We start from the raw sequence: 23,436 nt of genomic DNA, 5'->3' as shown, positions 1-23,436 counted from the left end.
ACTAAAATAGGCTCCTCCAGCACTCAGAGATCTTGGCCGTACACCTAATCCTGTGGGGCCTCGGCTTCCTTAACTACAAGCGAGAGGAGGAGGTCTACCAAGGGACCTCAGGTCTGATAAAGGGGGAGGCCAGGCGGAGCTCCCTGCGGCAGCTCCCTAAGGTGGTGAAGCAACGTGGAAACACACCTTGGGGCCGGGGCCTTTCTCCACGCCATTTGATGCTATATCTCCTGGGAGCACAGCCATCAATGGTCCAAGCCACAGAGGCTAAGTCTGGAAGAGCAAAAGGGAGTTACTCGGATGTGGGGTGGGGTGTTCCCATAATCTGCTCATCCCTCTGTCCCCACCAACACCCTCCAACCAGGCCTTGCCTTCTGAGAGCCCCCGTGGCCAAGCCCAGGTCACAGATCTTCCCTTGACCATGCTGGGAATCCAGAAACAGGGACCACATTTATCTGCCCATATCTGGTGGAGGTGAGGGGACTCCTCACAAGGGAACTGAGAGGCTGCTCTTAGGGAGGGGCAAAGGATCCGGGCAGCCAATGTCTCCCATCAGTTCCTTTTTTTATAAAAGCTCTTTAATCTAGGCCGGGCGCAGTGGCTCACACCTGTAATCCCAGCACTTTGGGATGCTGAGGCAGGCGGATCACGAGGTCAGGAGTTCAAGACCACCCTGACCAAGATGGTGAAACCTCATCTCTACTAAAAATACAAAAATTAGCCTGGTGCAGTGGCAGGTGCCTGTAATCCCAGCTACTCGGGAGGCTGAAGCAGGAGAATCGCTTGAACCCAGGCAGCAGAGGTTGCAGTGAGCCGAGATTACGCCACTGCACTCCAGCCTGCGCAGCACAGTGAGACTCCGTCTCAAAAAAAAACCTCTTTAATCTATAGTTTGGCCATCATACAGTGGCCTCAAAGCAACCATGGCCTACTTAAAACCCAAACCAAAAATAGAGTGTTTAGTTGGGGAGAAATGAGTCTTTAGAAAACTGTTTTTCAAGGGGTGGCAGGCTTAGGTGATGATGCAATGGAATAGAACCATTTTAGTCTTCAAGGTGCCGCTGAAGAGTTGCTGCCTTGGCTGGGGAAGAACCCACTGCTCCCCCTGCTAGTGCTCAGGGGGCTGGCATCCGTCTCCTTCAGCTGCAGAGGACGCGCTGCCGTGACCTCGACAACCTCCCCATTCCTGCAGCCCAACAGCCTGCTAGAGCCGGGCCACCGCTTCCACCCACCTGTGTGTCCCTCCAACCCTGCCCATTCCCTAAATTACAGTCCCAGGTAAATCATGTGACCTGGCCGATGAGTGTTTGAGTGTGCAACCCCCGATTCTAGCACATTAGGTCAAGGAAACGAGGACCAAGCAACAAGTGTGGCTTTCACACTGTCATATAGCTGGGCATGGTGGCTTACAGCTGTAACCCCAGCACTCTGGGAGGCCAAGGTGGAAGGATTGCTTGAAGCCAGACCAGGCCAGCCTGGGCAACAAAGTGAGACCCCATCTTTACCATAAAAAAAGTTTTTAATTAGCTGAGCATGGGGCCACATGCCTGTAATCTGTTATTCTGAAGGCTGCTGCAAGAGGATCACTTGAGGCCAGGAGTTTGAGGCTGCAGTGAGCCATGATCTCGCCATTGCACTCCAGCCTGGGCAACAGTGAGAACTCCTCTCTTAAAAAAAAAAAAAAAAAAAAAAAAAAAAAAAAAAGGCTGGGCACAGTGGCTCATACCTGTAATCCCAGTACTTTGGGAGGCCAAGTGGGCAGATCACTTGAGGTCAGGAGTTCAACGCTAGCCTGGCCAACATGGCAAAACCCGTCTCTACTAAATATACAAAAAATTAGCCAGGCATGGTGGCACACACCTATAATCGCAGCTACTCAAGAGGCTGAGGCAGGAGAAACGCCTGAACCTGGGAGGTGGAGGTTGCAGTGGGCTGAGATGGCGTCACTGCACTCCAGCCTGGGCGACAGATGAGTAAGACTCTGTTTCCAAAAAAAAAAAAAAGCTGTCATGCATGCAGAGATGTGGGAGTACGGAGTGGAACGGAGCTGTAGGGACACAGCATTCACACGGCCTCACCATAGCCAGCACCGCAAAGTGTCCTAAGTTAGGACTCTTTGAGACTCTAGGCTTGCCGCCTAGGGTCTGCCCCCTGCAGGAGGTCCGCTGTGGTCTGGTGAAAGGCAGCCGGTGAGCTCCCGGGAGGCAGGGAGGGAGGCGTGAGGAGTGCCTGGGTGTGCTGCACTGAGGTCAGTGGCCAGGGAGAGGGGGAGCAAAGAGCGCAGGGTGGACACGCGGGCTGACCAGCTGAGGCAGCTCCGCGGTCCTTTCTTAGGAAGTCAGCCCCTCTGTGTCCCCTGCCGCCACTCTGGCACCAACCCAAGGCAAGTGACTTGACTATGTGACTAGAGGGAGATTTGCAGCTTCTTCCTACAAAGCCAAGTTGCTTCCAGCTGTCCCTGATGTCCTGTGTCCTCAGCCTTGGACACTTGCAAGGCAAGGCCAAAGTTCAGCTGGAGGTAAAGGGCAGTAAACACCTGACGGGAGCCCGGCGACTCTCAGCTGTGTCCTCCGGAGGCACTTCTGGCACCAAAAAGGCAAGGAGGAAATCCAACGGCCTGGTCCAAGTCCCACATCCTCCAAGGCTTGCAGCCTGGTCACTGAAGTATCGCCCTGTGGTTTCCTCCCATTGAAACTGAGTATGAAAGGGCTGTTGGGAGGACTCCAGAAGATAATGTAACTGAAAGCACAGCACAGCCCGCGGCCCTGCTGAATATTTAACGCTAATGATTCTCGGCATCTGTAGGCATCCTCCCGTCACCTTGCAGGTAAGGAAAGGCAGAGGGCTGAGTCGAGGGACTGTTAGAAGCAAGGTCTCCAGACTCCCTCAAAGCTGCCCTTCCTGCTGAGCTGAAGATGCCCTCCCCAGCCTCGGGACAGGCAGCTCAGCAGCAGAGCTCAGGGTACCGCTGGGGAGGGAAGCAGGCTGGGCCACGGCATAGAAGACCGTTGGGGCCACAGCCATTTTAGTGACCCGCTGCCTCTGAGCACATCCTGCAAGGCCAAGTGAGAATTAGATGGGTCACAGGCCGACAGGCGGACGTCCCGCCAGCCCAGCAGGTGGCAGGAACACAGCGCCTCCCAAGTGCGCTGATTACCAGACGCCCCCTCGTGGCATCCTGTGGCCTCGCATGCCACCATTCTCAGCCCAGGACAAGGCAAACACAGGCTCCAACAGGAAAACAGCTAAGAAGGACGGCGGAAGAGCAAGAGAGGGAAGATAAATGCTCTAAGGGCCAGCCCTGGGGCGAAGGGGCAGGGAAGGGCTGACGTCCAGATGGACGGGGCTTTAGGATCTGAATCACAGAGTCCCCCTCCCCCTCCCACCAAGAGAGCATGATCTGAAGGCTGCAGAAGAAATCAAGGCTCCCACATGCAGCCACATCTTCACTCTCAAACCCACCTGCACCACATCACATGTGACTCATTGAAGTTTATTATGGCAATTAATTACACAAACATACAGGCGATCCGTCGTCCAGCTCAGAAGCACTCAAACCAGTAGAGTCCATTAGTGATTTCTCTTTATAAATAACTTAGGAGAAGCAAGCACATTTGGTAAGGAACCGGCAGCGCTGACATAGCGTCACGCAGATGGCACAAGGCAGGCCGGGGAGGGGCAAGCACCAGAAGGTCAAGAGCCCTCCTCGGCCCCAGCAGCCCCAGGCCCACCAGATGCTGGGTTCTCAGGTAGTGGACATTTCAAGGCACGTACAACGTCCTAAGCAATAGCAGCTCCAGGCCCTTCCCTGAGACCTGGTTTACCTCTGGAACAACGAAGTTAACACTCAGCACACCCCCTTTGTCTACTGTCTTCATTCTTATTACTGAACCTGCCCAAAACCACACAGGGCAGAGGGCTGTGTATTAAACAGAGTCATAATCCCCACCCTTTACATTCTGAAGACAGGGAGGTGCAAAGCAACTGCCCCTAATGTAGTGATGGTGTTTTTTAAAAGCACCATTTGGGAAGTTAGGTTAGGGCCTCTTTTGACGTCTGTCTTAGGATGGACACTGGGGGTGGGACGATTCCATCAAAGGAGCGAGGGGAGAGGAGGTGAAGGGAAGGGCTGCTTGTGAATGAGAATCAAGGCACTAAAGGAGAGGATGGATGTGTGGGCCTCGGGCAAAGTCACCCTGAAGTGGAGGGCCCCAGAGGAGAGAAGGGTGGCTGGGGAGGTGACCTGGCCCTCCACTCCTAAACAAGCCCCCATGTGACCACAATCTCCAGGCCTAGAGCTGCCCCCTTCCCTCCGGCCAGAGGGCCCAAGGCAGCGCCCTAGCTTCTCCAACCAGGGCAAGCCAGGTCCGGGGGCAACCTTCACAACCCCCAGCCCTCATGCTGCACTGGTGCTGCCCCAATGAAACAGGACACAGGACAAGCTTGTCTGACATCAGCTACCAGAGTGAAATTATGGCTTTATAGGACTCAAACCTGTTGTTTTTCCCAGCTCTGTTCTCTCCCTCCAATCCAATCCTGGCTGCAGCGCGTGGGAAGGCCAGCCTTCAATGGACTGGACAGATGCCAACAGCTGCACCCCTCAGCATGAGGCTCCACAACCAATACGCCAAACCCCAGGAGAGACAGAGGGGACTGGAGACCCAGGGCCTCCTCCTCGAGATACCTCTGGCACTGGGTTCAGATGGCCCTGAGTGCGGCCACAAGCAGATGCTCATAACTATGTGCACGCACTCACTCACAGACACCTGAGAGGTGCTGTGCTCCCACCTGGCTAGCACCTGCAGCCAGGCACTGAAAGGAGGGGCTCCCAGGAGGACCTCCAGCCAAAAAGCCAGCAAGTGCTGTGACCAGTCACACAGCCCAGGGCCTGGTCCCTCCAAGGCCTCTGTGTACCGACGCAAGTCCAAAGGGAGCACCAACGCCACGTCCAGTGGACCCTCGAATCTCGGCAATGGCTGGGCCAAAGGTTGAGCGTGGGTGGGACTAGGGAGGGGCCGAGGGCCAGGAGTGTGTCTAATACCCAGGCCAGGCAGGCCCCTGGGGCTGTGGAAACCCATAGGGAGGGGCAGGCCCGGGGGGATAAGGGGGCTGCGGGGGCATGGAGGGCTGGGGCTGGCCTGGGAAGCCAGGGAGCTGGGGCTGTATTGGGTAGGGAGGTTTTCCTCCTGCTTCAGGGTATGGGGACTGTTGAGGATAACCAGGACTGGGGACCCTGCCTCCCGCCACGGGGTACCCTGGCCCAGAGGCACCAGTCGGGGTCCCAGGATAGCCCAGCCGGGGCGGTGTGCTCCTCTGTGGGGACCAGGAGTAACCCGCAGCAGCCCTGGGTCCAGGCTGGGCTGCCGGGTAAGTGGGGCCCAGAGGCCCGCTGTAGAAGGAGGGCTGGGACACCACCGGGAAAGGGGCGGGTGGCAGGGCTCCATGGGCAGTGGGGCCCACAGGCAGGCTAGGGGACGGGCTGTAGGGCAGAGGGTAGGGAGGCATGGCCGATGGTGGCGGCTGCGGCTGCTCTTCAACCACAGGGGGTGTTGCCTGGGGTACTGGGCGCGGCGGTGGTGGCGGCGGGCGGGGTGGAGGGGCATCGCCGGCCAGCTCCTGGGAAGCCCTGGGCTTCCTCACCACTTCCTGGAGCTTTTCCACACGAACCCGGCGCAGGTGGGACAACATCCTCATGGAGGAAAAATTCTCCAGGAACATTTCCAGGGGCACCTCGCCCTCCAGGAACTTCTCAGCCATGGCCTGGAAGACATAAAGTCCAGTGACAACAGGAGCCAGCTAGGATCAAGGCCTCTTGTTTTTCCCTGGGGTCCAAGTTTGGCTGCAGCCCTCCCACCTTGTACCTCCTCAGGTGCCCACTACCCTTCGCTGGCCATGTGCCCCTTCTCACAGCTGGCATACAGTACACGCACTGTCTCCCTCACTGGAATGCCACTCCCTTGAGGGCGAGACCTGTCCCTGTCGTGGGCACCTCTGTCCTGGCACCCTGGCATCATGCCAGGCCCACCGTGGCCACTGTACATATGTGCTAAACACCTGGATGAGCACTAGCCCAGGGGCCAGGAGGGCCTGGAAGCTTCTTCCTCCCAGACACGGAGGAGTGGGCAGCGCCAGCTGCCCACAGGGGCTGAAGAGGTGCCTGGAGGGGAGCAGAAAGCAGGGAGAATGGAGTGGGGGACTGGCCTCGGTCCTCGGGGGACGCCTGCTGAGCTGCCCTCCCACCCAGGACTGCCAGCCGTCCTTGTCCACTGTCACCCATTTCTGCTTCAGCTGGTAGGACTGGGTTCCTGTTATTTGTATCCCAAAAGGCCACCCGGGGACTAAAGATGTCCTTCCCCTCTGCAATCTATGAAAGCTCCCTTGTCCCATGCTTTGCAGACAGACATCTGCTCCTCTTCCAAGGGCTCCTGCTGCAGGGACCGACGCCCTGTCCAGGGAAGAGGGGTGTCACCTCGCCTCTCACCTCGGACTCTTCTTCAATCTTCATGCCTTCCACCTGCAGAAGGTCTAACAAAGTCCCTGGCTGCAGTGCTGAAGAAAATTTCTCTGGAAGGGAGGGCAGAATGGCTGACATTTGAAAAGTGCTTCCTGATTCAGTGTCAAAGGCATTCTATGTCCGTCCAGGCCCAGCCACCACCCAGGGGTCCACCAAAGGGTCCTTTCGAGGGGGCCTGATGGGTGCTTTTGGTCCAGTTCCTTAGACCACCTTCCTGAGCAGAGAAGGGCCCAACTGGACCCAGCCTAGACCTTGGCCAAGCAGCCTCCCCTACACCGTCCTGGGAAAAGAAAGGACTCGGACTTCAGAGCCCAACTGACCCAGCTCTGCCTGCCAGCCAGCGGAGTTACCTAACCTGAGGGTCAAGCTCTCTCACCATCAAGACAAGGACCGCCCTCCCACCTTCACACTGGGACATAGACACAGGTTCTGGGACACAGAGAGCCCAGAGCAGCTCAGCAAAGTGCAGAGGCTACGCTGCCAGGGTAACAGCAGCGGCAAAGGAGGCAGCTGTCTGGATTCAAATCCCAACTCCACCTACTTCTAAGCTGGCTGACCTCAGCCAAGTTCTTTAATCTCTTATTTTCCTTACCTATCACATGGAGTAACAGTACCCACCCTTCCAAGGCTGTTGTGAAAAAATGTACATAAGGCGCTTAGCACAGGGCTGGGAACATGGTGGGCCTCGGTAGCTACGCGCCTTGCCCATCCCTGGGATGGGACAGAGAATCTATCCTTCACGGTGTTTCAGCTGCTCGGCCCCATCCAATCCTGAATGGGGACCCTGAGTTCACAGAGGGGCCACCCTACCCAACTTTGCCTTCTGCTCCTGGCACCGCTCCACAAGCTTCCGGAGCTCCTGGTATTTATCAGAGAGGTTTGAACGGCTGATCTCCAGGGGTCCCTGGAACTCCAGGTTCCGCTCGGCCAGGCTCCGGTTGGTGGCCAGTGCCATCTCCCGTTCCAGCTGCAGGTCCTGGACCTAAAAGGGCAGGACAGCAGACCGTAAGGAAAATGTCCATCACCATCAACCTTCCGGCAGCACAGGTCAGGGGCTTCGGGGCACATGGCTGGCTCACCTTGGGGCGGGGAGGCTCATCTTAGGGCGATACTCAGCTCTCAAATAGTCAGATAAAGCCGAGTTCAAACCCTGAGCAAAGTGCTCTGCGCCTCGCTTAACCCTTAACCCACCGCCCACGAGGTGGAGACGCATGGGAACCTGGAGCTGAGGGTGAAAAGGCAACATGACTGACACTTAAGATGGAGTGTGCAGAGCCCCAAGGAGGCGGGGACCAATTTACATGAGAAAATCAGAGGCTTTCTAGGAGGAAAGGAACAAAAAGTCCCAACTTCTTATCCCCAAGCTTCAGAGTCCAGAGATCTACCACGGTGGCCTCCAGTGGCCCTGGCCAGATGCACAGGCAAGACATGCAATGAGGTCCAAAATCAAGTTACTCTGAGGGGTGAGAGCCCAGGTCCCAGACCAGACCACACTGCTGACTCAGGAGGGACCTGGACCTGCCTCCTATGCAGCACATGTGTCCTGCAGAGAAGCTGCACAGACGAGCCAGAGGGGCCACACTGGACATTCCCTGCTGAAGACACTTCCCCAGGCCAAGCGGCACTTTTCCCCTCTGCCAGGCTCTTCGTCACTGCCAGCCAGTGCGGCAGAAGCCAAGGCACCCTTCCCAGCTGTCCGTGACCTGATGCCCCAGGCAACTGCCAAGGGGGAGGGCCGAGGAGTCAGATCCACACGCTGAGACAGTGGTGACGGTACACTGACAGCACGACGGGGCACCAGAAGAGAGGCCTCAGTAGCCACCACAGGGTGTAGGGAACAGCTCGGCAAGACTGACTCTGAGTCAGGCCCTACACGGTGCAGCTTCTCCGCCGTGGTTGCATGTGACGGACCAAGCCAGACTGGGTCATGCCCCACCAGACACAGGAACCCGTGGGCATTCTGGAAGAGGAGGCTTCAGGGAAAGCCTGCCCCTCCTGCTGTCCCAGCTACAGGGGCCCTGGCCCTGGCCCTGCACTCTGGGGCAGGCCCATAACCTCTTCTATGTGCCCCAGATTGGAAAGAAGGCTGCCACAGCTCCCTGCCCTCCCTGAGCCCTCCAGACGAGGCTGCCAGGGTTCAGGGACCGTAGGGCCCAGGGGTCTATCCAGCCTACAGCCCATGCAGCTGCCTTCTAGAGACATGGTCTCAATTCTGTTGTCCAGTCTGGAGTGCAGTGGCACGATCACAGGTCAGTGCAGCCTCAAACTCCTGAGCTCAAGCAATCCTCCTGCCTCAGCCTTTCCCGTAGCTGGGACTACAGGGACACACCACCATGCCTGGCTAAGTTCTTTTATTTTCTGTAGAGATGGGGTTTCCCTATGTTGCCCAGGCTGGCCTCAAGCAGTCCTCCCATCTCATCCTCCCAATAGCTGGGATTACAGACACAAACCACCATACGTGACTCTCAATCTAGCTTGGATTCGCCATGGACTTTACTTACACGGCTGACCCAGGGTGAAAGGCCTACGGCGCTCCTGCTCACCCATCCCCTGCAGGGCCTTCCTATACGCCCACTGCCTTTCCCTGCGTCTAAACCAACACATCTATGCGGCATCATTTTCCCCTAAATCTTGCCCTACTCATTTCTGCGCCCCGTTCCCACAGCCTTCCCAATCTTTCTCCGTGAAGTGGGTCAATGGGTAGAAACATACACTTAGATAGAAGAAATAAGTTCTAATGTTCAACAGCAGAGTGGCATGACTATGGCCGGCAATAATGTATTGCGTATTTCAAAGTAGCAAGAAGTGTGAAATGTTCCCAACACACAGAAATGATAAATACTCAAGGTGATGGAGACCCCAAATGCCCTGACCTTATAATTACATATTCTTTTCTTTTTTTGAGGCTGAGTTTTGCCCTGTCTCGCAGGCTGGAGTACAACGGCATGATCTTGGCTCACTGCAACCACCACCTCCTGGATTCAAGCGATTCTCCTGCCTCAGCCTCCCTTGTAGCTGGGACTACAGGCACATGCCACTACGCCCAGCTAATTTGTATATTTTTAGTATAGACGGGGTTTCACCATGTTGGCCGGGCTGCTCTCAAACTCCTGACCGCAGGTGATCCTCCCACCTTGGCCTCTTGAAGTGCTGGGATTACAGGCGTGAGCCACCACACCTGGCCTGATCATTACACATTCTATGCATTGCAACAGACTCCCATCTACCTCATAAATATGCAAAATGTGCATCAGTTTTAAAAATTGCACACTGATGCACATTAGGGGTTCAGTGTGAAGTCCTCCCAGTCACTGAAAAGAGGTAAGACTAAAAATGGGTAAATAAAAGCTGTTTCCACATGTTTTGCTTTGGTATATTACTTTGGTGGAAATAAGCAGAGAGAATCTATACTCATACAGATATTTATACTCATACAGATATTTATAGGGTAGATGTGAGTCTTTGTTGCATGCATAGAAATGTGTCATGATCAGGCCGGGTGTAGTGGCTCATGCCTATAATCCTAGCACTTTGGGAGGCTGAGGTGGGTGGATCACCCTCGGTCAGGAGTCTGATAGCTAGAAAAGGAAGGAGTTACTACTAAACTTTACAGACAATTATGAATTTTCTTTGAATTTACAGCAAACCTCAGCAAGAAGTATCTAATAGTTCTTAAAATTACAATGTGAAATTTAAAAATTAGCCAGGTGTGGTGGTGTGCACCTGTAGTCCCAGCTAATCGGGAGGTTGAAACGGGAGGACTGCCTGAGATCAGGCGGTCGAGGCTGCAGTGAGCCATGATGGCACCATTGCACTCCAGCCTGGGCAACAAAGTAAGACCCACCTAAAAAATAAAAATTTTTAAAAGTTGCAATGTGGGAGATAAAACCATTCTTACTTTCCTTACTAAGTTGCAATGTTGTTTTTCTCTGTCTGGCCCCCAACACAAAGCAGCTCCCCGCTCACCCCACTCCATGCACGGCCTTCTACGTGGAAACAGCCCCTGCCAACTCTCTTCTCTCCAAGCCATGTCCATGTCCCAGACTAAGACAGAGTTCCTGTCTCCTCACAATCCCACAGTGACTCAGTTACCGTCTCAGAACCCACAACAGAAAAGCCCCAAGTGGCTCGTCCTGCTTCATTTCCACCGGATCCACCGGTGTTCTGTCCGGCAGAGAGTTCAGATGAATGGGACAGGTGTGACTGCACACCACAAAATTCAAGTGCCTTCTGCCCAAGATGTTGCCGCTGCTCATTCTCCGTGATTCTCTGCTTTGCCACGACTCTGTCAGCCTGCTCAGCCCTGCACACTCTAGCAGCAGGCTTTGGGATTCCCATGGCACCATGCTCTCGGTGCTTAATATGACAGAGGACGGCAGGCAGAGCCGCACTGTGCCCAGCACCAGGCCAGCCAGGAGCCACGCCCTGCCAGAGCTCACAGCCTCACTGACCATGTGAGTGGCCCCGGGGCTTAGACAAGTAGGCTCTGCTCCATGTCCTTGCTGAGGACTGAAAAAAAGCCTCAGGGTGAGAGGATGTGCCCACGGTGCCCACCTCTCCTCACACTCTGCCCACCAGGAGGTCTTTTCAACTCCATGTTCAGTCACCAACAACCCCAGTGAGATTCCTCACTTGGGCAGTAGCGCAGGCTGTGGGTGGCAAGAGCGCACGCCAGAACAGGAGCAGGGGACTCACGCCTGGCACCCCTACGCATGGAAGCACGGAGACACTGGATGGGGAAGCGTCATTATTTTTTTCAAAATACCGCAAGTTCACAGAAGAGACGCACCATACCTGCTCATCCAAGCAAGTAAAAGTGTACTCCAAATGCAAACCAAAGGAGCTGGCATTACTTGCGTTTGTGTCTGTCCCTCACATTAGGGACAGGAAGCAGGAACTTCCAGATCAGCGGATGAGCTGCAGCCACTCAAGGGGTGATCGTGGGCATTTCTGGCTGAGTGGCCTGACCTCTCCCATCTCACAGGGGACATCCCAGGGTCACAGGAGATGCTAGGGGCAGGGAACGTCCTTTAGTCAGTGTAAATCTCTGCACAGGCAGAAGGGTTCTGTTTATTTCCACAAATACTCTGTGATGAAGAGCGAGATGAGGAGGGTCCTGTCATGAGGAAAAACAGGATCAAATGGGAGATAAGCTACAACTCAGCCCAAGCACTGCTCCCAGAAGTCTTAGAGTCACCTGGAGAGACGGCATCACACAGGGCTCTTGGGGAAAGTGGGTACAAAACCATACCAGTGCTTTGAGGAGCTGCCTCCGGATCTGGGCTGGAACGACAGTGTGGGGACTCCTGGGGTATCTGGGTCCCTAGAAGGCCCCAGGAGACCCTGCCCTGCCCAGCACTGCCAAGAACTCCCAGGAACTGGTCTGAAGCCTTAGGGATTCCTCTGAGTCCAAAGCAGGATGAAGTTCACAGAAAAGGGAGATGAATTTGGCTAAAACTCCCAAGAAGCCGGCACCCTTAAAAGCACCTCTTAACAAGCCTCATCTGCTGGCCTCTGTTGGGCCCCATCCCGGCCTCCCTCTACCTCAGGGGACTCCAGGGCCAGCCGGTCAATCGCCTCCGAGTCATTCTGCAACTCCTCCAGCTCCTGCAGAGTCTTATCCTTCAGTGTCTCCATCCTCGCCTGCAAACAGAGTGACATTAAAGTGAGGAACGGGCAGCCCAAGATAACCCCACTCCCTGGGGAGGCTCGAGGAAGGACGGAGATCTCTGAGAGCACATTCCTGCAGCTCGCTGCCCCACCTTCCCTCGGGTGCTAGATGGAGCTCCCCATGGAGCAGAGAGGAAAAGGCGGGAGGAGAGGGCCAGGCAGCAGGGACAGAGACTAAGTTTGGCCCAAGGCTGCCCGCAAGCACTGATGCCATCGTGGCCTCTGGTAGGTGTCTATTTCTGTCTGAACCAGAAATACGCCAAGCTCCACACAGGGGGGGCTTTGCTGGCTTTGACATCACCAGTTCAACTCTGTCACCACTTGTTATATTTAGTGTTCCAGAAACCTCAGGTTTCCCCCAAGAATTCCCCACAACGGCGGACCTCTCCATGTGTCACCAAAATGAATTGTCATGCGTATCCTCATAGGAGCAGGGAAAAAAAATCACCCAGTTGGCCTTGCAGGCAATCAGGAGGAAAAGAAATTGACCGACCCAAAGAGGACATCTGCTTTGATGGAGAGCTGGTGTCAGCGGCCCTCTCCCTGTCACTCTGCCCAGAGGGCCATCGATTGTCTGTGGTGGATGGGTCACAGCCAGGCCCAGCGGGGAGCCCCGGGACTGAAGGGAGGAGGCACAAACACACCCGGCACCTGCTTCCCTTCTGCTGGCAGGGTCCTCCATTTTCATCTGGCTTGTATCTTTTCCAGAGGTGAATTCCATAGCTTTTTTTTTTTTTTTTTTTTTTTTTTGAGACACAGACTCACTCTGTTGCCCAGGCTGGAGAGCAATGGCGCAAACAGGGCTCACTGAAGCCTTGATCTCCTGGGCTCAAATGATCCTCCCATCTCAGCCTCCCGAGTAGCTGGCACTATAGGTATACATCACCACCCCCAGCTAATTTTTAAATTTTTTGTAGAGACAGGGTCTCACTATTTTGCCCAGGCTGGTCTCAAACTCCTGGGCTCAAGCAATTCTCCCACCTTGGCCTCCCAAAGTGGTGGGATTACAAGTATGCGCCATCGTGTCCGGCCCCATAGCTTTAATGTTGGTTTTTCTCATTACAAAGGTTTAGTTTTCAAAAGATTCCAACACCACAACAATCTAGGGTCCTTCACAGCGCACCTGCACCAGCACTCAGCTAGGGTGAGCCAAGGCTGACGACCCAGCTGAGAAGGCATTCTACAATCAAGGACCAAGGTTACAGCTGTGTGGTCCGAAGCATCCTTCTCCAGGTCTCAGTTTTCCCCTTTGCAGTAGGAAGGAAACAGCATCTCTAGGGCCATCAGAAAGACAAAAGGAGAACTGAGAAACAATAAGCACATGTTCCCAGGTGCCCCGAAGTCCCAGTGTACTCCTGAGGGGAACCCCCCACGCTCAAGTGTGCCCTGGTTCAAACATCAAATCATATGGCCACTGATAAGGAGCTATGCATATAGGGGTGTGACCTATATTTATCTCCTGAGGGTTAAAAGTAGCCCCCAACCTCTAAGCAGGGATTGCCAAACTTCAGTGTGTGCCTGAATTCCAGGAACGCTCACTGATGACACAGGTGGCCAGCCCTTCCCACACAGGTCTGCATCAGTAGGTCAGGGCAAGGCCGAGAAATCTGGAATCCCTCCTGGAGAGACTGACACAGGTGGTCCAGGGCCAGCTGCATCACGGTGGAGACCCCTGGTTTCTGAGCATGTGCCGCGTCAGTTTCCCCGGGCTGTCTCCCCTCCCCTCACAAGGAGAGGTAGCAGCAACCACGTCATATGCAAACAGGGCATCTGAAAGGTAGAAGTCACAGCCAGCAAATGGCAGAGCCAAAACTCAAACCTGCATTCTGTCCACACCTCACCTTACTGCTCCAAAAACCTGTTGGTCTAAAGCCCCAGAGCCAGGTTAGACACACTGGCTCACACCTATAATCCCAACACTTTGGAAGACCAAGGTAGAAGGCTCATTTGTGGCCAGGAGTTCAAGACCAGCCTAGGCAATATAGCATCAGATTGTAAAAATTGTAAAATAAGAAAAATAAGAAAAATAAGAAAAGCTGGGCCAGGCGCGGTGGCTCATGCCTGTAATCTCAGCACTTTGGGGGAGGCCAAGACAGGCAGATCACCTGAGGTCAGGAGTTCAAGACCAGCCTGGCCAACATGGTGAAACCCCAAACCTACTAAAAATACAAAATTAGCCAGGCGTGGTAGCACACACCTATAATCCCAGCTACTCAGGAGGCTGAAACACCAGAGTCACTTGAACCTGAGAGGCGGAGGTTACAGTGGGCGGAGATCATGCCACTCCACTCCAGCCTGGGCAACCGAGCGAGACTCTATCTCAAAAAAAAGAAGAAAAGAAGAAAAAGCTGGAGCAGGGGAAGAGCAGCGTGCAGACGGCCTGGGCTGGAGCAGAACTCTGGGAGGAACCCTGACAACACACCCCAAACCCAAACTCCAAAGAGCTGGCCACAGCAGGAGCGACACTGTGAAGGTACCGAAACACATCAGGGGCCCAGGCTTCAGCCAGCCAGACACAGATCGAGACCAGGCCCTGCCACAGGCACAGGCAGAACCTCCCTGAGCCTTGAGCTCCTCACCTGTAAAATGAGTCTCACACCAGCACCTCCCTCACAGGGTGGGTGCAAGGTTCAATGGGATGGCACAGGCAAGGTGCTGGCTCGGTGCCAACAGATTCCAGTACCACAGCAATGACTTCACATGAAGGCCCCAGCATGAACCAGCCAAGAACTCACCCAGCCACAGCACCTGCACCCAGACTGGCTCCACCCTAGGGGACACCCACCACAGAACACCTGCTCGTTCCTGCAGTCACGTCTGGGTGCCGCAGGTGCAGCCGGGTGGAGGACGGAAGCTCCGTCTCAGGCAGCTGGCTGACCACACACAAGCAGCACAGTCAGCATCGCCATCTGGGAAAGCACCCAGCAGGTTCAGGACTCAGTCTCCTACACGGAGGTCTCCACGCGCGGGGAAGCCCCGAGAAGAGCCGAGATTCCCTGGGACAGGAACCAACTCCCCTGTTAGCTGTTTACCATGGGAATGTCACCAGATGTTTAACGAATATCATATTTAAGGCATCACAGTCTCGAACAACACATCCCAAACTTTTTGGTCTCGGGACCTCTGTTCACTCACAATGTTTCTGAGGACTCCAAAGAGTGCTGTTTATGTGGATTATAGCTATCAGTATTTACCATGTTAGAAATTAAAAGTGGAAGAAAAGTTTTTTTGAAACAGGGTCTCACTCTACTGCTCAAGCTGGAGTGCAATGGCACGATCTCAGCTCACTTCAGCCTCAACCTCACAGACTCAAGCAATCCTCCCACCTCAGCCTCCTGAGTAACCGGGACTACAGGCATGTGTCATCATACCCAGCTAATTTTTTTTAATTTTTTTGGAGAGATGGGGTCTCACTATTTGATCCAGGCTGGTCTCAAACTCCTGTACTCAAGTAATCCTCCCGCCTCAGCCTCCCAAAGTGCTGGGATAACAGGTGTGAGCCACCACACCCAACCGAGAAATTTTTAAAATACAAGAACACACAAGCAACACCTTCCATTAGCCACCAGAATGACAACGCGATCACAGGTCATGCAGCTTCTGAAAACTACCCTGTATACTTATGCAAGAAAAGAGAGTGAAAAAGAAAATGTTGTCTCAGGATTATTATGAAAACCACTCTAACCTCATGGATGGCCTGAAAGGGTCTTTGGAAACCTCCAGGGGCCCTATAGAAACACACTTTGAGAGCCACTGGTCTAGAGGTTAAGAGGTGAGACTCTGGAGCCAGACTGCCTCAGTATGGAGCCAGCTCTGCCACTTACTAGCTGTGTCATCTAACCCCTTTGTGCCTCGGTTTCTCCATCTGTAAAACAGAGCAGCGTGTGGAACATAGTAAGCACCACTAAGCATTTGCTGCTATGAGAACCCTGGCAACCATCTTACACAGTGGGCATCAATATCACCCCAACCTCATGGGGGCGGCTGACAGAGTGATGTCACTTTAAAATGGCAATGCCTTAACTGGTCCAGGGATTCTCAACATGTCCCTCAGAGTCACCTTGAGTCCTTGTTTAAAGCCAGAGTCCTAAGTCCTCCTCCAGACCTAGAATTGTAGAATCTCCAGGATTCCTAATTTTTTTTCTTTTTTTAAGACAGAGTCTTGCTCTGTTGCCCAGGCTGGAGTACAGTGGTGCAATCTCAGCTCACTACAACCTCTACCTCCCAGGTTAAAGCAATTATCTTGTCTCAGCCTCCCGCGTAGCTGGGATTACAGATGCCTGCCACCAAGCTGGCTAATTTTTGTATTTTTAATAGAGATGGAGTTTTACCATGTTATCCAGGCTGGTCTCGAACTCCTGACCTCAAGTGACCCACCTGCCCCAGCCTCCCAAAGTGCTGGCATTGCAGGCAAGAGCCACCGTGCCTGACCAAGTCTTAATTTTTAAATTATCACGTTTTCATTTTAACTAGGCTACCTGGATCTGACTAGTTTGGCATCTATTATCTTATTTTTCCCTTTCCCCAACACTCTGAGGGGACTCAGGTGGACACAGCCCCATCTGACAGAGGAAGAGCAGAGACCCCAGGGGAGAACGGGCTTTGTCACCCAGTCATGGCAGAGGCACAAAGAGAGCACAGGCAATGCTGTTTCTACAGAGTGAGTCCCCGCCCAGGACTCCAAGGGCACTTCCTAAGCCTTGGCTCTGTGTGGGCATGGAGGGACAGGTGACGCCCTGTCCCAGCACAAGACAGGCGGGACAGGTGACACCCAAGTGCAAAAGACAGGGGTCTTTCATGCTGGGATTTGGTTCCAGATTTGCGGTCATGTGACAGTGCACATCGCAGAGGGAGGCAAAATCACACACTATCAAGACCAACGGGCAGAATGTCGTGGCCAGAGCTCACGAGAAGAGAGCCCAAGCTCCGGTCAGCTCCGCAGGTGAGAGTCACATGAAAATGGTGCTGCCATGATGTCAGGCTTCTAACAGGCCAGGAGTCCCCCCTACATGGAGGCTGAGTCTGGGAAGCTGCTGCCTCCTCTGCTCGTGGGGCTCCCGTTTCAGAAGGCACTGCTGGAATGTAGCAGACAAACATGTCCTGAATAAGGAGTGCTCAGAACCCTACTCCCAACTTTGCCAAATGGTTGGAGGCCAGATGTTCTCTTTTTTGGGACTCAATTTTCCTTATCTGTAAAATGGGCTACCAAACACTTGCATGGCTCTTTTCTTCTGAAATCAAAGCCCTCTGTACTATCACACTGGTCTTTAATTGAAAAAATAAACAAATAAAGAGCTCAAAGCCCTCTGGAAATGCTCCCGTTAATTTACATAACCTCTCTAGTATGTAAAGCCAGCATGAGCTTAAGTGCCCCCTATTTCAGAGATAAAATGAATACCAGAAAGAAGCAGGTGTTGCCCCCGCTATGCGGGTGTTTTCATTTCTCCAACATCTTTGCCCCATCTGCTGGGCCCATCAGAGGGTGACCATGAGGATAAGGTGTTTAGCCATTAGGAGGAGCCCATGCAAGCACATCGATTATCCCGTCCCTCCCTGTCCCTGCCTCCGGGTTGGGGAGACCCACCTCACCCCCCTCACACAGCATCTGAGGCTGGGCAGACAAGTGCCACCTTGTGGGGCTTACCACAGCATCACCCACCCCTGGAAATGACGGGTGCCTTCCTCTCACCAGTCCCACAGCCATCGCCTGCTCCTCAGAGCCACCAGCGAGGCTGGAAGCAGCAAGCACTTCCCCGGGGCCCTAATATGGAGAAGGAGGGAGAACGGGAAACTCTTTTGCCCACAGCCCACACAGCTGCCCACTAAGAAGATGCCCCTGAAATCTGGGCATCCACTGCTGGTGGCGTCTGACTCCATCACCCAACGCAAGGGACAAGTCCAAAGTGAGACTTCTCCGAGTGGCCCCGGAAACCACAGATGTTCCAAAGTAGGGAATTGAGGGGTTCCTGAGACGTCCTTCAGGAACCCAGAGTCCATGCACTTTCGCTACTAGCAGGTGTGATGAGTCCAGCTACCTTGGCCCCTCAGTAGCAGGGCCCCGGTCCAGAGCCCCTCCCACTGCCAAGATGCCCGGTGACCTCCAGCGCTTGCCATGCAGGAGTGGGGAGTTGTTGAGGGTGAGACTAAATCGACCCCTTAAAGACAAGTAGAATGTCTCCTTCATCTTCGTCATCCCAAGCCCAGCAGAGACTGGATCTCAGCACACAATAACAGTTGCCCAAGAAGTGATGGAGAGAGGAGGGGGAGAACAAGTCAGTGAAGACGTGGGGACAGAGAATGGGGCCTTGCCCACTCACCCCTGCCTGCCTGCATTCCTCCACTCCTTTACTGAATAAACACTTCTGAAGCAATGGCATTTGCCAAGAACACTGTGAGGGCCCCCATCACGGGAGGAAGGATAAATGGGGGCAGCAGGATGTGAACAAATATTTGGGGGAGTTGTACTATCAGCCAGACACATTCACAGGTAAGAGCTGGTCCTAACTCTCAGGCAACTCAGTTTAGTTTTAAAAAGCCAAAAATACTCACAATCATTCATCATGAATACAGGTGAGAGCAGCGTAACAGAGGCAGAGACCAACAGAGTGAAGAGTAGACAGGGCCACTCTGTGGGCCGGGAAAGCTTGGCCACAGGCGTCTGCTCGAACCACCCCAGCAGTGGCACAGCCCAGTGGGAGCCACTGCAGATCCGAGTGGCTGGGAGGGGGAAGGAGGGAGAGCTGTGAGGCAGGCGGCGGCACAGGTTCACAGGTACAGCAGGAACACCTTTTCTGGGGTGATACCAACAACTCGAAAGTGATCTGGCTGGGAGGGAACAGGTGAGAAAGCTATGCCTGAGCTAGTCTGCGTTCCTCGCAGAGAGAAGGGGAAAAGTGTCCCTTTGGCCTCACTAACAGCCCCTGGGAAGAAGAACTTGCTTTTGTTTTTCCCTTTTGCTTTTTAAAGTTGCCTCTGTAGTTTTCACCCCCACCAGAGGTCCCAATCCCAGTGGCCTACAAGGGAGGAGGCCAAGTGCCAGGCAAGGAGTACGTCTGGCTGGAAAGCGGCCCTGGAGGTTCCAGGCCCCTCCTGCAGCCTTGCCAGCTTTCCAGACCCATCAGCTCTCCAAAGGGAAGCCAGAACACCACACCTAGGTGCACCTTCCCATTTCTAAATTTCAGTAGCCAACTCAAAGTTGTGAAAACCTCTGGGCAGACCATCAAAACCCACCGGCTGCTGTGTGTCACCTGAAATTGGCACCACATCCTCTATGGGAGACCCGTGCAAGGATACAGATTACAGAAAGCGAGCGGGAAAGAGGGGAGAGGTGACAAAGACATCCCACAGGCATCCTGGAGTCCCACTGTTTGCCACAATGCACTGAAAGGAGGCTGGGGTGGGGGCACAGGCTGAACGCACTGGAGCTTTGCCATAAGAACCGAGGAAGCAGCATTTCTGGGTGCAGACGGACCGGCCACCTGGCACCTGCTGCTTTGATCTTTGGTCTCAATTTCTTTCCGTTACTTTATATTTTGACTAAATCGATCCTACAGGCCTTGAGCACGGGGTACACGATCCGGTAAAAGATAGCACAGGGCCAGTGGATTTACGCCAAAGACAGTGCCATGTGCCCAGTACAGGAGGCCACAGAACTTCCTAGCAGGCGGGGAGGAAGGGGGACTCTGGGGAGGGTTCGAACTTGGGGCAGCCTTCCAGATCTATTCTTATCAGGGGAAAAAAGGCCACGCACTGATGGTTTTCCTCAATGAGCTAATCGGCTCAAAAACAAATCGTTTCCACTGATCAGAGATCCTTTACAAAGATAACCTTCAAAAAAAAAAAAAACGTAACGCTGGACTGCAAAATGCAGCATTTTCTAGACAGTGAGGGCAGTGAGATCAGAGTGTGGCATGCCAGTCCCAGAGACAATCTGCACTGCCCCTTACCCCTGGCCTCTATCTAAGTGGCTGCCAACTCTTCCCCCAAACTCTGTGTCTGCACAGAATTCTGTCCTGTGCAGACAGGGAATTTGAAAACAGACGCCTTGAGGATGTGCTTTAGCGCTAGAGCTCTTTAACTGTGCGACCTTCATCAAGTCCTTTAACTTCGGTTTCCTTAATGGGGGGCCATGATGATAATCCCACCTCAGAGGTTGCTATGTGGCTCAGATAAGCGAACAGCCCAAAAGAGCTTTGCAAATTCCTAGCACTGAACAAATATAAATTATTCCACCACATGGGGTCACTCCTGAAAACCCTGGGGTGTGATCTGCCAAGTGAAATGGCTGCTGAGATTGGGCAGGTGGGTTCCAGCCTCCACCACTCTCCTCACCTTACCACACAACACTTACTTGCCAGCAACCTCGGGCCCGAAATCCCTTGGTTCCTTACACATTCCCCACATCCATCTATGGTATCAGAAGCTGCTGTTGCCAGCGCAACCTGCAAAGTCCAACCTGCAAGCGTTAAAAAGGAACTGGCCCCATCTTACCTTGTATGTCAGAAACACCTGCTGTTGCCTTAGAAACCTTCCTAGTCACGCTGCTTAATGAGGAAATATTTGTGAGCCTGATCTGGTTTTCTTTTCCCGGAATGATTCCAGCTGTGCATCCAAGTATCAAGCTGTTGTTTCCCAACTTCCCACAGGAAGTTAAAAAAAAATCCTCAAGTCTTTCTCTCCTGACCCAAAGCAGCACTGAACTGACCTTCCCTACAACTGGAAAAGTTAACAGTATAAGTCATGAAGAGGGAGGCGTTTTTAGTTTTTTCTTTTTCTTTTTTTTTTTTTTTGAAATGGAGTGTTGCTCTGTCGCCCAGGCTGCAGTACAGTAGCGAGATCTCGGCTCACTGCAACCTCCGCCTCCCAGGTTCAAGCGATTCTCCTGCCTCAGCCTCCCGAGTAGCTGGGACTACAGGCACATGCCACCATGCCCGGCTAATTTTTTTTGTATTTTTTAGTAGAGACGGGTTTCATCATGTTAGCCAGGATGGTCTCAATCTCCTGACCTCGTGATCTGCCCGCCTCAGCCTCCCAAAGTGCTGGGATTACAGGTGTGAGCCACCGTGCCCGGCCTTTTTTGCGTTTTTAGTTTTCTTTTTTTTTTTTTAAGAGATGAAGGTCTCACCCCGTCACTCTGTGGCCCAGGCTGGAGTGCAGGGGCCCAACAATAGCTCACCTCATGCCTCAAATTCTTGGACTCCAGCAATCCACCTCAGCCTCCCAGACAGCTGGGAGTCCAGGCCTGTGCCACGCCCCCAGCTGGTTTTCACTCTTTCTAAGGAATTGCTGGGGTTGGAGCTGGGTTGGGATTGGAGATTCCTCCCACCCACTAGGGATAAATAGTTAAGATGATGTGAAGGGGCTTTGGAGGCAAAAACTCCTAGATTTGAATCCCATCTTGACCTTTCATTAGCTATGTAACCTTGGGCAAATCATTCAGCCTTTCTTTTTTGTTTCTCATGTGTAAAATAGGGCTAATACTCCCAACATCTCGGGGTTGTAAGGATTAAAAGAGAATTAAACAAGACCACCAGGCGGCAGGCCCGGCCCTTGGCAGGCACCAGGCAGTCTTAATTCCCACACCATCATGGCTGCTACGAAATGCTGCCTATCAACTGTGCCAGGCACCCAGCTGGGTCTGGACCCAGAGGACTCTGAAAGAGCCGATCCCAGAGGGAAGCAAAAGGTGTGGCTTTCTGAAACAAGCTCCAAACCAATCTAGACGAGTCCTCAAACAGAAGCATATGTGTGGGGAATGTACAATCTCTCATGATAAGGAAATTGCTTTATGAAGGAAACTGTCATCTTTATGTAAATATTTACATAACAACTGAATGCTCCTCCATCCACTGAAAAACTCCATCTGACCCGTTTGCCCAGAGGCAAGGCCCTTAAGTGAGAAGACTCAAGAAGAATGAGCCCATCACTGTGCCAAAGAGTGGGAGGCACCAGAGTGGCAGACTTCAGGAAATTAAGCCGCCCCACTGGCTGGGAGGTTCTATCAGCACAGGGCAGGCTGCAGAGACCAGCGCTCACACCGAGTCTCCCAGGCGTTGGCTTGGCCTTGCTGACCCGCCCATCCCCTAAAGAACCTCCTCCCAAACCTGCCGAATCTCCACACACCTGCACTCCAGCACTCCTCCATCGCCACTCCTCTCACAATTCAACCTTTTTTCTCCCCCTAACTAGGCTTTCCTCCCAGTCTCCGTTTCTATCAGTGACCTCAGCTCCTGGCCCTGACTTCCAGGCCTCCAGGTCAGCTCAGATATGTGGGTCCCCCAATCCCTGATGTCCAATCACCAGGTTTTAGCTAGTCAGTGGTCCCAAGGCTCTTACACGCACCCATCCCTGGTCTTCCCACCTCCAGGGTCTCTCTCTCACATCCCACCAGGGTCCCTGGATGAATGTGTCCTATTACACTGCTTCCCTGAGGCTGGCCATACTGCCCCGCTCCTTCCCTCATCTCCCAGCTGTCAATGGGTGGTGGGGCGGGGGCGGTGGGGGAACGGATAGCCTAGCCAGTCTAGACAGGACGCCCCCCTCCTCTGACCATTTGCCCTGTTTAGCCTAATCCTGTCACTTTCAACCTTTTTAAAAGGAGAAGAATTTTTTTCTTTTTTTCCAAACAGAACATTTAATCCAAGCCCCACTGCACAGAATACTTCACAGTGCACATGCTATGGGCAAAGGGGTCAGGGAGAGCCCTGTTCTCACAGCTCAGTTCCCCCTTGACCTAGAGTTGGCCCCTAAGACCACTGCCCTAACCCCTTACCTCTGCTGCTCCCAACCCTCACCGGCCCCTGCCCTGTCCCCTCCTCCACTCCCTTTCAGCTATGATGTCTCGTCGGCAGCGCAGGGCGGGGGGTCGTCAAACCAGACCTTACCGTGTCCTGCCCAGTTGCCCTGCAGAGCCTCACTGTCCGATCAGTGTCAGGAACTGTGACAGGCCCTGCGTCTGAGGTTTAGAGACTGCTCACAGTTCAGAGGCTATCCCGGGCATTTTATGCGCAGCAACTCAGGTAATCCTCACTGCGCCTGTGTTGCTATCCAACCTCGGCCTTTCCTCATTTTTTTTTTTTTTTTTTTTGAGACGGAGTCTCGCTCTGTCGCCAGGCTGGAGTGCAGTGGTGCAATCTCAGCTCACTGCAAATTCCGCCTCCGAGGTTCAAGCGATTCTCCTGCCTCAGCCTCCCGAGTAGCGGGACTACAGGCGCACATCACCACGTCTGGCTAATTTTTTGTATTTTTAATAG

General features: G+C 53.6%; 1 protein-coding gene across 6 annotated transcripts in view; it reads right to left on the bottom strand.

The window, feature by feature from the left end:
• Nucleotides 1–3,477: 3,477 nt before the first annotated feature.
• VPS37C (VPS37C subunit of ESCRT-I) overlaps nt 3,478–23,436 on the bottom strand; it is a 28,054-nt gene continuing 8,095 nt past the window's right edge. For 4 of the 6 annotated variants that reach the window (XM_017519884.1, XM_017519883.2, XM_037735336.1 and 1 more), the window contains 4 exons: nt 12,059–12,157; nt 7,325–7,496; nt 6,482–6,564; nt 3,478–5,760 (listed from right to left, as the gene is read on the bottom strand). In XM_017519884.1, coding sequence (XP_017375373.1) covers nt 5,035–5,760; nt 6,482–6,564; nt 7,325–7,496; nt 12,059–12,151 — 1,074 coding nt within the window. In that variant the 5' untranslated portion in view covers nt 12,152–12,157 and the 3' untranslated portion in view covers nt 3,478–5,034. Of the gene's footprint in view, nt 5,761–6,481; nt 6,565–7,324; nt 7,497–11,308; nt 11,473–12,058; nt 12,158–23,436 lie in introns of those variants that run through there. The other 2 variants (XM_037735338.1, XM_037735339.1) reach the window with 2 other exon arrangements.

Source organism: Cebus imitator, unplaced genomic scaffold (assembly GCF_001604975.1).
Source record: "Cebus imitator isolate Cc_AM_T3 unplaced genomic scaffold, Cebus_imitator-1.0 Scaffold779, whole genome shotgun sequence".
NCBI lineage: Eukaryota > Metazoa > Chordata > Mammalia > Primates > Cebidae > Cebus > Cebus imitator.
The sequence above is the reverse complement of the archived record's forward strand: the minus strand, read 5'-3'. Positions and strand labels throughout refer to the sequence as shown.